A 15128-nucleotide genomic window follows, 5' to 3' on the forward strand; every position below is an offset into this window, starting at 1 on the left:
TAGTATTGCATTTCATGTGTCTTAGCATTTATTTAACTTAACATATACTAATGAGTATTCAAGTTGTTTTCAACCTTTGGCCATTATGAACAGGATGTATCTTTGAATTAAAATCTGAAATCATACACAAATATGAAAAATTTTATTTAGACTACTTCATGCTGTGAGTCACAAATACTAGATAAATGCTCCAATGGGTGATGGTAATTATTTTATAAACCTTTGAAACTGTAATTCCACTCAGCATTATATGTATGTTTCTCCATTAACTCAGAGTATTTCATATTTCCCCTCACATATTCCTTTGAAGGAGTTAAAAGGTGGTCATTTCTATCTACATTTAACATACTGACTTCCAGTTGGAGTATCCAAAGTTATAAATGTGGGAGAGGCAATACTAACTAAATCTAAGGAACATAGTTGTTTGCATCTACTTTGTGTTCTTTCCAATGGACCAGAGCTTTCCCCTGGTTCTTGGTGTGGGAGGAGCCCTGGGGAATTAACTAGCCTGATTTCTCATTCCTGCCTCTTTTCCTTCAATTGCAGTGATCTTTTCTGTCTTTATCCAGTATCTCCTTTAAATTTTGCTGATGTGAGAATACCTCCTATTAGTCTCCCTTTGATTGTAATCACTTCTCTACTCTAAAACACCTTAGCAATTAAATACAGCATTCATTGAGAGTTTATTTTGTGATCTTGAATTTTATGTGGGTATCTCTGTTCTTCTCTAGTCTGTAAGCTTTGGTCATCAGAGACCCAAGATGCTATTTATCTGGAATCCACTAAAGGCACCTTGCACTTTAAGTAACACACATATTGAATACAGTATTTTAAACTATACTGTATCTATACAGTAATGAGAAATATTTGAGCTTTTGGACACCATCAATACTTTCTCATTATATTACGTAAAACTATTTATTTACTGTATTAATTAATTTAAAGAGAAAGGGTACTTCAGGTAGTTTTCAGTTCGACTTTGAGTTCATTTTGGAGAAGAGACTTGAAACACAAAATCCATGATTTTTGAATGTTGAAAACCATTAGAGTAGAATGAAAGAAATATATGGAGTTGTATTACCTGTAAATATTATTATAGCATGTTTTTTTAAATGCTTGATAGTTAAATCAATCTCATTTGATTTTTTGTTATTTACTGTAGCATTTTTGAAGTACCTTTTAGCAAAAATGCATACCTTTATACAATTTGTCCAGCTTTTGAATACAATTTTCCGTACTTTGAGAAGAGATCAAATGATGGCAATACAGTTTGGAAATCCTAGGAGGAAAAAGATCAACAATTACCAAAGAGGTCATGCTGATTTCTTATGTTATTTTTGTTATAATTTAAATTATATTAAATTGCTAGATGGATATCATTTAACTGCACTTCAAATTTCCCATCATGCCCTCAAATAAAACAAAATTAGCAGGTAAGCTTTATCAGTTGAAAGTCAGATATATGGACACTTTCTTAAACACATAGTTTTTATGAGCTGTGGATGGCCGCCTGGAGAAGCTCTGAGCAACACAATGACATAGCCACCTGTCTTCACAGAGCTCACAATCTACATGTTTCTCCTTGATCTTGATGATGGTGTATTTGGCTCCTTTTCTGACACGAATTTTCTTCTACATTTCCCCTCATTGAATCGTCTCTAGCAACAGCTCTGCTTACTGAACACTCTGCCTCTCAGTCTTTATACTTAGAGATGCCTCCACCTAGACGGCTTTGTCTCCAGTTATTCCCATGGTTCATTCCTTCCCTTCATCACATCCCTGTTCAAAGAGATCCTCCCTTACCACCTGCACATAAAATAGTACCCCTGAAACTTTCTATCATTTTAAATGGCTCTATTTTCTTCATAACAATTACCATTCTTTGATACTATATATTTATTTTGTGTCCCACATGAGATGGTAAGCTTCATACAGGTAGGTACCTTGTTTTGTGCAAAATGATATTTGTTGACTAAATGAATGAAAAAGGAAAGGTGTTATACCCAAATAATTATAATAGAAGGCCACCTGTGATAAGTATCACAGAAGTGATTCAAACAAATGCTGAAGAAGTTCAGAGGAAGAGAGGACAAATCATTTATTGTTGAGTAACCAAAGAAGCAGCATTTGATTGAGGATAGAAACGAATGCTTTTCATGCATGTGAAACAGGCAAAGTCGTTAGAGAGGTAAAGTACTAAATCGACAGTGGATACTGTAAATAAATGGTCAGACTATATAAAAGTATATGTTTCTCCTTTGTAAAGCAGGCTTATCCTCAATGGAAATGATTTTGGACAATTTTATTTTTCTTAAGAAAACCTTGGAAGGAAGAACCTCTGCCCAGGGTCAACCTCTTTAGAAGGTTCCTACCTTACAAACACACAGACAATAAATGTATTAAAGAACATGCAGGAACCTCTGTCACTAGGGATCTGGCTCTCCACTCCAGTACAACAGAGCCCCAACCCTAAATATCTGCTTTTATGAATAAGCCCAGGGCTTAATAATAAGCCTATTCAGGCCCCAGGGAAAAGCCCCACATCTGTTGCTTTGTGTTTATGAAACAAAAGTGACAAAGCCCAAGTGACATGAAGGACAAGAGGTTGTAACAGACACTGCTTTCGAGTACACAAAGAATTTGTGTGACAAAAATGCTTAGTTAAAAGAAATATTAATTAATTCGAATAAAATCCTTCCTTTTGGATAGCATGAATGCAATAGAACTTTATATAATGAAGTATTATTTTCTTGTGGTGCTGAAATCCATATTCTGGCTTTCTTTTTATTTGAAATTGTGATTCTAGGGGTACTCAGGAATCAACATAGTGTTTGCAAGAGTGGCGCATGACATATCGGGAATATTTTGCAATAGTAAGTAATTCATATTACTCTTAAACTTGAATGTATGAAGTTAGGTATATGTGAGAAGCATGATAGTGATTCTTTAATGTCGGCACTTGATGAACCCTGAAGACTAGAACTATGGATGGTTTACGTTTTATAAATATATCTGTATAACAATAACGTAGGTTTCAAAAAAGTAAATGAAAAGGTTTGTTTTATGCAAATGATCTTAAACTTTTGATATTTGTAACTACTTTTTTAAAATTTTACTATAATAAATCATTTTGGATATTTAAAAAAATTTATTTCTAATTTTCCCCTCTTTTAAAAAAATGAAGTATAGTTGATTTGCAATATTATATTAGTTTCAGGTGTACAGCATAGTGATTCAGTATTTCTATAGACTATACTCCATTAAAAGTTATGATAAGATAATGGCTATAATTCCCTGTGCTATACAATATATCCTTGTTGTTTATCTATTTTATACATAGTGGTTAGTAACTCCTAGTCCCATACCCCTAATTTGCCCCTCCCTTCTTCCCTCTCCCCTTTGGTAACCAGTAGTTTGTTTTCTATATCTGTAAGTCTGTTTCTGTTTTGCATATACATTTGTTTGTATTATTTTTAGATTCTGCATATAAATGATAAAATGTAGCATTTGTCTTTCTCTGTCTGATACACGTTAGAAATTCAGCTCTACATGAAATGAGGAACATTAGAGAAGAAATAAATGAAGGTAAAGATCTTAATTGATCTTACAGATAACAGTCTTGTTCAAAATAATAATAACAACAATATAATCAGTGATTATAGCTTATGGATAAGGTAAATATATGACAGCAATATTATAAGGGATGGAAGGGAGGAGTTGGGAATAATCTGTTATAAGGTAGTTGAACTACCCGTGAAACAATATAGTGTTATTTGAAAGTGGACTTGGATTAGTCAAAAAACACAAACAGATTAAAAGTAAAGGCATGGAGAAAGATATACTATCTAACATTAAGCAAAAGAAAGTTGGAGTAGCTATATTAATTTCAGATAAAACAGACTTCAGAGTAAGGAAAATAATCTGGAATAAAGATGGGCATTACATGATAAAGGGGTCAATCCTCAAAGAAGACATAACTGTCCTTAATGTGTATGTACCGAACAACAGAGCACCAAAACACATGAAGTAAAAACTAACAGAACTGCAAGGAGAGGTAGACAAATTCACTCTTGTAATTGGAGGCTTCAATACCCCTTTGTAAGTAACTGATAGATCTGGCAGGCAGAACGTCAGTAAGGATACAATTGAACTGAACAGCACTATCACTCAACTGGATCTAACTGACATTTATAGACTACTTCATCCAACAATAACCACACACTCTTCTCAAGCTCACATGGAATATTCACCAAGATAGGCCACATTCTGAGCCATAAAGTATACCTTAACAACTTCAAAAGAGTAGACATCATACAAAGTATGTGTTTAGACCACAATGGAATTAAACTAAAAAGTAGTAACAAAAAGATAGTTTAAAATTCCTGAAATATTTGGAGATTGAACAATACCCTACTAAATAATACAGAGTCAAAGAAGAAGCATCAAGAAAAAAAAATTTTCAACTAAATGAAAACTAAAATACAACTTGGCAAAATTTGTGGGATGCAGCAAAAGCAGCGCCTACAGGGAAATTTATAGCATTGAATGCATATAGTAGAAAAGAAGAAAGATCTACAATCACTAATCTAAGCTTCCACTTTAGGTAACTAGAAAAAAAGCAGATTAAATCCAAAATATGCCAAAGATAATAAAATCAGAGTAGAAATTGAAAACAGGAAATCAATAGAAAAAAAAATCAACAAAACCAAAAGCTGTTCCTTTGAAAAGATCAATAAAATTGATAAACACCTAACCAGACTAAGAAAAAAGAAAGAAGATACACATTACAAATATCAGAAATGAAAGATGTACCATCACTACTGATCCCATGGACATTAAAAGGATAACAAAGGAATTTTTTGAACAACTCTGTTCATAAATTTGATAACTTGGGTGAAATGGACTAATTTCTTGGAAGTCACAATCTATCAAAACTCAAACAAGGAGAAATAATCTAAATACGCCTGTAACTATTTTAAAAATTGAATAAATAATTAGTAACCTTCCAAAACAGGCCCAGATGATTTCACTGGTGAATTATACCAAAAAAGGAAGAAATGATACCAATTCTGTATAATTTATTCCAGAAAACAGATGTACAGGAAGCACTTCCTGACTCATTCTTTTCACCATCTATAAAATGAAGAAATCTTACAGGGTTGGTGTGAGGATTAAACAGGATAAAACATCTAAGCACTAGCTTTTTCCTCCATCTTTCCTTCAAGGGTGAAAATCTATTCATAGTCTATCCAACATGTGCTTTTGAAAGTTAAATTAAATTCCATTGACACATATGAGAGACTGATTATAGTGCAATAATGTAGTGAAACAGGACTGAAAGGATCTTGATTGTATCCTCCATCAGTAAAAATATTTTAAGCATCCTCAATATAGTTTTGGTTATCTGCTTGAAATTCTATATGTGTAATACTGTGATAGTAAAATATAATGTTAAATGATATACAAATGAGGTAAAAATAGAGATTATAATATTTTCTTCCCTCATTCCTTTGGATCTTCTTGTGTACTTAGTTTTGGGCTCCTCTAATATAATGAATGAAGCAACAATTAATTCTGTCTCATACTTTAACCTGTGCATTCCACTAACATTTGAGCATCTCCAGTGTGTCAGCACTACGCTAGATAGCTTCCCAACTATCTAGGTAACCAAAACTTAGCTGTGTCTTCCCAGGGTCCCTCACAGGCTAGTGGAAGAGTCAGAAAATAGGCATTTACAGTTGTGTAGATAAGCAAGGATTGACTCTTCAAGTACCTATACTCTACATCCCCTGACAGAAAATCTTTCACAAATCCTTTATCACTCTTATTTTATTTAAAAGCCCACTTTCTTACTTGGCCCTAGTCAACCAATAACTGTTACCTCTGGTATAGGAAGAGGTGAACACACCATTAAGACAGCTTTGGTTTTGGAAAAAATCTGATGCTGGTTCTCATTTGTTTATAATATTCCTTGGCCAACATGGTATGGGAAAAAACAGGCCACCATGTTATGGGAAGATATTTATGAGCTCAAGAAAACCACCTGCACGATACTTGTACATTGTCACTTTTGAAATGGGGGGGTGGGGGACAGCTTTCCTGAAAAATAACCTCATCAAGATAAAACACTGGGGATGTAATTCTAAATGCTGCCATAGCCCTTGCGTGCCAGAGCAGACAGCTTTTGCTATTAGCTTTTGACCAGCCAAACACAAATAATCCACTGCCAAAATGAGCTCCTTGGGACAATTTAGGACTCTTTGGAAGTGAATGGCTCTTTGAGCTGGAATGCAGCCCAGGTCCATTTTCAAACCCAAGTCAAAATGACAAAGAGCAAATTTCCTGGGCCACTCACCCCCTAAGTGTAGGATTACTTTAGGTTGGCAGCTGCACTGTTTAACTAGTTATTTAAGGCTTTTCATCAGATACTCATGACCAGCTTCAATGTTGGTAAGTAGGACGGAGCTGATACACTATAGTGGACAAATCCTCCAAGATTAGAAGGACAAGATGGAAATGAAAGGTTATGCACATATTGTTCAGCTTAAAATATTTTTTATATATTCAGCTCTAAGCTGATTAAATACAGGAAAATATTTCCTGAATGAGACCATAGTTAAGTCTGGCTAGGGCTTGGGATTTTCCATAATCTATAAACAACAGTTCATAGACAGTTTTAAAAGATCACCTGGCATTATTCCTGCGTGATCCAACTTTGCTTTCATTGCATGTAGAAAATTCTGTGATGGCAAAATCATCTCCACTGTTGCGACAACAGAACATACATGCAATGGCTAAGAGCTGTAGCAGTTTTTCTCTTCTTTCTGTTCACTATGAGTTTTCAGGAAAACATTCTAAAGCATCCTCTATTATTTGTGTTCTTCTCAATTCCCTAGATTTAGGATTTACTATGTATTTTTTCAATTAAACTATTTGTATATGTTTCTGAAGAAACAACTTTTAGCTGACATTGAGTTGACAATGCAGTGTCAGTCTGAACCTAGAAAGGAAGCCAAGTTCATTTGTATATTAAATTATGTCACAGTCTCACTGAGGGTATTTGCATGGGTGGTTTGAAAACTTTATGATTTCTATTCTGAGGCAGGATTGCTTTGCAGCCAAGCTGACTGGGTGCTTGGTGTCCTCTTTGAAAGACAGAGATGAGAGAGACCTTTAAGATGGAGGAGGAGTAAGAAGTGGAGATCACCTTACTCCCCACAAATACATCAGAAATACATCTACACGTGGAACGACTCCTACAGAACACCTACTGAATGCTGGCAGAAGACCTCAGACTTCCCAAAAGGCAAGAAAATCCCCATGTACCTGGGTAGGGCAAAAGAAAAAAGAAAAAACAGAGACAAAAGAATAGGGACAGGATCTGCAGCTCTGGGAGGGAGTCGTAAAGGAGGGAAAGTTTCCACACACTAGGAAGCCCCTTCACTGGCGGAGATGGGGGGTGGGTGGGGGTGAAGCTTTGGAGACATGGAGGAGGACACAGCAACAGGGGTGTGGAGGGCAAAGCGGAGAGATTCCCGCACAGAGGATCGGTGCTGATCAGCACTCACCAGCCCGAGAGGCTTGTCTGCTCACCCACCGGGGCGGGCGGGGCTGGGAGCTGAGGCTCGGGCTTTGGAGGTCAGATCTGAGGGAGAGGACTGGGGTTGGCTGCGTGAACACAGATTGAAGGGGGTTAGTGCGCCACAGCTGGCTCAGAGGGAGTCCAGGAAAGAGTCTGGACCTGCCTAATAGGCAAGAGACCATTGTTTCTGGGGCGCGAGGAGAGGGGATTCAGAGCACCACCTAAACAAGCTCCAGAGATGGGCGCGAGCCGTGGCTCTCAGTGCGGACACCAGAGATGGGCATGAAGTGCTAAGGCTGCTGCTGCAGCCACCAAGAAGCCTGTGTGCAAGCACGGGTCACTATCCACACCTTCCCTCCTGAGAGACTGTGCAGCCTGCCACTGCCAGGGTCCCGTGATCCACGGACAACTCCCCTCGGAGAACACACGGCAGCCTCAGGCTGTTGCAACATCATGCTGGCCACTGGCACTGCAGGCTCACCCTGCATTCCGTACCCCTCCCTCCCGCTGGCCTGCGTGAGCCAGAACCCCCTAATCAGCTGCTACTTTAACCCCGTCCTGTCTGAGAGAAGAACAGATGCCCTCAGAAGACCTACACGCAGACGTGTGGCCAAATCCAAAGCTGAACCCCAGGAGCTGTGCGAACAAAGAAGAGAAAGGGAAATCTCTCCCAGTAGCCTAAGGAGCAGCAGATTAAATCCCCACAATCAACCTGATGTACCCTGCATCTGTGGAATACCTGAATAGACAATGAATCATCCCAAATTTGAGGAGGTGGACTTTGGGAGCAACTGTAGCCTTGGGGTTTGCTGTCTGCAACTGACTAGTTTCTGATTTTTATGTTTATCTTAGTATAGTTTTTAGTGCTTGTTATAATTGGTGGATTTGTTTATTGATTTGCTTGCTCTCTTTCTTTTTTTATTACTTTTAAAATATTTTTATTTTAATAATAAAGAATATGTTTTGCTTTAATGACTTTATTTTATTATTATTTGTTCTTTCTTTCTTTCTTTTCTCCCTTTTCTTCTGAGCCATGTGGCTGACAGGGTCTTGGTGCTCCAGCTGGGTGTCAGGCCTGAGCCTCTGAGGTGGGAGAGCTGAGTTCAGGACATTGGACCACCAGAGACCTCCCGGCCTCAAGTAATATCAATCAGTGAGAGCTCTACCAGAGATGTCTGTCTCAATGCTAAGACCCAGCTCCACTCAATGACCAGCAAGCTCCAGGGCTAGACACCCCATGCCAAACAACTAGCATGACAGGAATACAACCCCACCCATTAGCAGAGAGCCTACTTAAAATCATAGTAAATTCACAGACACCCAAAAACACACCAAAGGACGCAGTCCTGCCCACCAGAAAGACATGATCCAGCTTCATCCACCAGAACACGGGCACCAGTCCCCTCTATCAGATAGCCTACAAAACCCACTGAGCAAACCTTAGCCATTGGGGGCCGATACCAAAAACAACGGGAACTATGAACCTGCAGCCTGCAAAAATGAGACCCCAAACACAGTAAGTAAAGCAAAATGAGAAAAAAGAGAAATACACAGCAGATGAAGAAGCAAAGTAAAAACCCACCAGACCAAAGAAATGAAGAGGAAATAGGCAGTCTACCTGAAAAAGAATTCCGAGTAATGATAGTAGACATGATCCCAAATCTTGGAAATAGAATGGAGAACATACAAGAAACGTTTAACAAGGACCTAGAAGAACTAAAGAGAAAACAAACAATGATGAACGACACAATAAATGAAATTAAAAATTCTCTAGAAGGAATCAGTAGAAGAATAACTGAGGCAGAAGAACGGATAAGTAACCTGGAAGACAAAATAGTGGAAATAACTACCACAGAGGAGAATAAAGAAAAAAGGATGAAAAGAATTGAGGACAGTCTCAGAGACCTCTGGGACAACATTAAACACACCAACATTAGAATTATAGGGGTCCCAGAAAAGAAGAGAAAAAGAAAGGGACTGAGAAAATATTTGAAGAGATTATAGTTGAAAACTTCCCTAATATGGGCAAGGAAATAGTCAGTCAAGTCCAGGACATGCAGAGAGTCCCATACAGGATAAATCCATGGAGAAACACACCAAGACACATATTAATCAAACTATCAAAAATTAAATACAAAGAAAAAATATTAAAGGCAGCAAGGGAAAAGCAACAAATAATGTACAAGGGAATCCCCATAAGGTTAACAGCTGATCTGTCAGCAGAAACTCTGCAAGTGAGAAGGGATGGCAAGACATATATAAAGTGATGAAAGGGAAGAAACTACAACCAAGATTACTCTACCTAGTAAGGACCTCATTCAGATTTGAAGGAGAAATTAAAACCTTTACAGACAAGTAAAAGCTAAGAGAATTCAGCACCACCAAACCAGCTCTACAACAAATGCTAAAGGAACTTCTCTAGGCAGGAAACACAAGAGAAGGAAAAGACCTACAATAACAAACCCAAAACAATTAAGAAAATGGTAATAGGAACATACATATCAATAACTACCTTAAATGTACATGGATTAAATGCTCCAACCAAAAGACATAGACTGACTGAATGGATACAAAAACAAGACCCGTAAATATGCTGTCTACAAGAGACCCACTTCAGACCTAGGGACACATACAGACTGAAAGTGAGACGAGGGAAAAAGATATTGCATGCAAATGGAAATAAAAAAAAGCTGGAGTAGCAATTCTCATATCAGAACAAATAGACTTTAAAATAAAGACTATTACAAGAGACAAAGAAGGACACTACAAAGTGATCAAGGGATCAACCAAGAAGAAGATGTAAAAACTGTAAATATTTATGCACCCAACATAGGAGCACCTAAATACATAAGGCAAATGCTAACAGCCATAAAAGGGGAAATTGACAGTAACACAATAATAGTAGGGGACTTTAACACTCCACTTTCACCAATGGACAGATCATCCAAAATGAAAATAAGTAAGGAAACACATGCTTTAAATGAGACATTAAACAATTGATATTTATAGGACATTCCATCCAAAAGCAACAGAATACACTCTCTTCTCAAGTGCTCATGGAACATTCTCCAAGATAGATCATATCTCGGGTCACAAAGCAAACCTTGGTAAATTTAAGAAAACTGAAATCGTATCAAGTATGTTTTCCAACCACAACGCTATGAGACTAGACATCAATTACAGGGAAAAAACTGTAAAAATTACAAACACATGGAGGCTAAACAGTATGCTACTAAATAACCAAGAGATCACTAAAGAAATCAAAGAGGAAATCAAAAAATACCTTGAAATAAATGACAATGAAAAGACAATGACCCAAAACCTATGGGAGGCAGCAAAAGCAGTTCTAAGAGGGAAGTTCATAGCAATACAATCCTACCTCAAGAAAAAAGAAACATCTCAAATAAACAACCTAACCTTACACATAAAGCAAATAGAGAAAGCAGAACAAAAAAACCCCAAAGTTAGCAAAAGGAAAGAAATCATAAAGATCAGATCAGAAATAAATGAAAAAGAAAAGAAGGAAATGATAGCAAAGATCAATAAAACTAAAAGCTGGTTCTTTGAGAAGATAAGTCAAATTGATAAAACATTAGCCAGACTCATAACAAAAAAAAAAGGGAGAAGGCTCAAATCAACATAATTAGAAATGAAAAAGGAGAAGTAATAACTGACACTGCAAAAATTCAAAGGATCATGAGAGATTACTACCAGCAACTATATGCCAATAAAATGGACAACCTGGAAGAAATGGACAAATTCTTAGAAAAGCACACCTTCTGAGATGGAACAAGGAAGAAATAGAAAATATGAACAGACCAATCACAAGCACTGAAATTGAAACTGTGATTAAAAATCTTCCAACAAACAAAAGCCCAGGACCAGAAGGCTTCACAGGCAAATTCTATCAAACATTTATACAAGCACTGAAATTGAAACTGTGATTAAAAATCTTCCAACAAACAAAAGCCCAGGACCAGAAGGCTTCACAGGTAAATTCTATCAAACATTTAGAGAAGAGCTAACACCCATCCTTCTCAAACTCTTCCAAAATATAGCAGAGGGAGGAAAACTCTCAAACTCAGTCTACGAGACCACTATCAGCCTGATAACAAAACCTGACAAATACGTCACAAAAAAAGAAAACTACAGGCCAATGTCACTGATGAACATAGATACAAAAATCCTCAATAAAAGACTAGAGAACAGAATCCAACAGCACATTAAAAGGATCATACACCATGATCAAGTTTATCCCAGGAATGCAAGGACTCTTCAATATACGTAAATCAATCAGTGTCAAAAACCATATAAATAAATTGAAGGATAAAAACCATATGATAATCTCTATAGATGGAGAAAAAGCTTTTGAAAAATTCAACACTCATTTATGATAAAAACTCTCCAGAAAGTAGCATAGAGGGAACTTACCTCAACATAATAAGGGGTATATATGATAAATCCACAGCCAATATCTTTCTCAGTGGTGAAAAAATGAAACCATTTCCTCTAAGATCAGGAAAAAGACTAGGTTGCCCACTCTCACCACTATTATTCAACATAGTTTTGGAAGTTTTAGCTACAGCAAACAGAGAAGAAAAAGAAATAAAAGGAATCCAAATTGGAAAAGAAGAAGTAAAGCTGTCACTGTCTGCAGATGACATGATACTATACATAGAGAATCTTAAAGATGCCACCAGAAAACTACTAAAGCTAATCAATGAATTTGGTAAAGTAGTAGGATACAAAATTAATGCACAGAAATCTCTTGTAATTCTATACTAAGGATGAAAAATCTGAAAGAGAAATAAAGGAAACACTCCCATTTACCATTGCAACAAAAAGAATAAAATACCTAGGAATAAACCTACCTAAGGAGACAAAAGACCTGTATGCAGAAAACTATAAGACACTGATGAAAGACATTAAAGATGATACAAAGATGTGCTCTTGGATTGGAAGAATCAACATTGTGAAAATGACTATACTACCCAAAGCAATCCACAGATTGAATGCAATCCCTATCAAACTACCAATGGCATTTTTCACAGAACTAGAACAAAAAATTTCACAATTTGTATGAAAACATAAAAGACTCCGAACAGCCAAAGCAATCTGGAGAAAGAAAAACGGAGCTGGAGAAATCAGGCTCCCGGACTTCAGCCTATACTACAAAGCTACAGTAATCAAGACAGTATGGTACTGGCACAAAAACAGAAAGATAGATCAATGGAGCAGGATAGAAAGCCCAGAGATAAAACCAAGCACCTATGGTCAACTCATCTATGACAAAGGAGGCAAGGATATACAATGGAGAAAAGAGAAAAGACAGTCTCTTCAATAAGTGGTGCTGGGAAAACTGGACAGCTACATGTAAAAGAATGAAATTAGAACACTCCTTAACAACATACACAAAAATAAACTCAAAATGGATTAAAGACCTAAATGTAAGGCCAGACACTATAAAAATCTTAGAGGAAAACATAGGCAGAACACTCTATGACATACATCAAAGCAAGATCCTTTGTGACCCAGCTCCTAGAGATATGGAAATAAAAACAAAAATAAACAAATGGGACCTAATGAAACTTAAAAGCTTTTGCACAGCAAAGGAAACCATAAACAAGATGAAAAGACAACCCTCAGAATGGGAGAAAATATTTTCAAACGAAGCAACTGACAAAGGATTAATCTCCAAAATATATAAACAGCTTATGCAGCTCAATATTAGAAAAACAAACAACCCAATCCAAAAATGGGCAGAAGACCTAAATAGACATTTCTCCAAAGAAGATATACAGATTGTCAACAAACACTTGAAAGGATGCTCAACATCACTAATCATTAGAGAAATGCAAATCAAAACTACACTGAGGTATCACCTTACACCAGTCAGAATGGCCATCATCAAAAAATCTATAAACAATAAATGCTGGGGAGGATGTGGAGAAAAGGGAATCCTCTTGCACTGTTGGTGGGAATGTAAATTGATACAGCCACTATGGGGAACAGTATGAAGGTTCCTTAAAAAACTAAAAATAGAATTACCATATGACCCAGCAATCCCACTACTGGGCATATATCCCAAGAAAACCATCGTTCAAAAATAGTCACGTACCACAGTGTTCATTGCAGCTCTATTTACAATAGCCAGGACATGGAAGCAACTTAAGTGTCAGATTAATGGATAAAGAAGATGTGGCACATATATACAATGGAATATTACTCAGCCATAAAAAGAAACGAAATTGAGTTATCTGTAGTGAGGTAGATGGACCTAGAGTCTGTCATACAAAATGAAGTGAGTCAGAAAGAGAAAAACAAATACCGTATGCTAACACATATATATGGAATCTAAAAAAAAAAATGATTCTGAAGAACCTAGGGGCAGGACAGGAATAAAGACACAGACATAGAGAATGGACGTGAGGACACGGGGAGGGGAAAGTGTAAGCTGGGACGAAGTGAGAGTGGCATGGACATATATACACTACCAAATATAAAATAGATAGCTCATGGGAAGCAGCTGCGTAGCACAGGGAGATCAGGTCAGATCTTTGTGACTACCTAGAGGGGTAGGATAAGGAGGGTGGGAGGGAGATGTAAGAGGGAGAGGTTATGGGGATACATGTATACGTACAGCTGACTCACTTTGTTATACAGGAGAAACTAACACAGCATTGTAAAGCAATTATACTCCAATAAATAAGTTAAAAAAAAGTACCAAGAGGAAAAAAAAAAGAGATAAGATGATATAAAAATAATGACACCCTACTCACAGGTTTGTTAAAAGGATTATATGAGTTCATACTTATAAAGCAATTAAAACAGTGTCTGGTATATAGCAAGTAGTTAGTGTCAGCTATTTTCAAATAAGAAACTTCAAAAACCCTTTACTTAAAAAAAAATAGTTGTGGATAAATAATCCTAAATAGTTGCTTATTCAAAGGTCATTTATATTTGAGTTCAGTATACATATTCCTATTTTTAGGTAGGTACATCTAAATTCAAAAGTTTTATATTTGAGTTACTATTAATTCTTTTTCCATTTTTATATATCTTTCTTTTTCTTAACAGTTTTGTTTTTTTTTTTTTTTTTTTTTTTTTTTTTGCGGTACGCGGGCCTCTCAGTGCTGTGGCCTCTCCCGTTGCAGAGCACAGGCTCCGGACGCGCAGGCTCAGCGGCCATGGCCCACGGGCCCAGCTACTCCGCGGCATGTGGAATCTTCCCGGACTGGGGCACCAACCCGCGTCCCCTGCATTGCCAGGCGGACTCCCAACCACTGCGCCACCAGGGAAGCCCTCTTAATAGTTTTATCTTCTTCTTAGTTTGTGCTCCTCTTCCACTTTTATAGTCTTGATTATAAATGGACAAGTGGGAAATGGCAGGCCAACATGTAAACTGAAGGATGAATAATGGGGTTTCTTGTTTGACCAGTCCATTGTGTTATGGTGTATATGGATTATGGCCATCTAAAAGAAATACAAAGATATATAAGAAGTAATAAACCTAGATGCAGAAATATAGATGTATGTATAAAATGTG

At 37.0% G+C, this 15128-nt stretch overlaps 1 protein-coding gene across 1 annotated transcript in view; it reads right to left on the reverse strand.

Annotated features, from left to right (window-relative positions):
• Nucleotides 1-1172: 1172 nt before the first annotated feature.
• The window catches only part of SPATA17 (spermatogenesis associated 17), a 187455-nt gene continuing 173499 nt past the window's right edge, over nucleotides 1173-15128 (reverse strand). The window contains exon 10 of the mRNA XM_060011032.1: nucleotides 1173-1279. Within this exon, the coding sequence (XP_059867015.1) occupies nucleotides 1199-1279 (81 nt within the window). The 3' untranslated portion in view covers nucleotides 1173-1198. The remainder of the gene's footprint in view (nucleotides 1280-15128) is intronic.

The sequence above is a fragment of the Delphinus delphis genome, chromosome 1 (assembly GCF_949987515.2).
Source record: "Delphinus delphis chromosome 1, mDelDel1.2, whole genome shotgun sequence".
Lineage (NCBI taxonomy): Eukaryota > Metazoa > Chordata > Mammalia > Artiodactyla > Delphinidae > Delphinus > Delphinus delphis.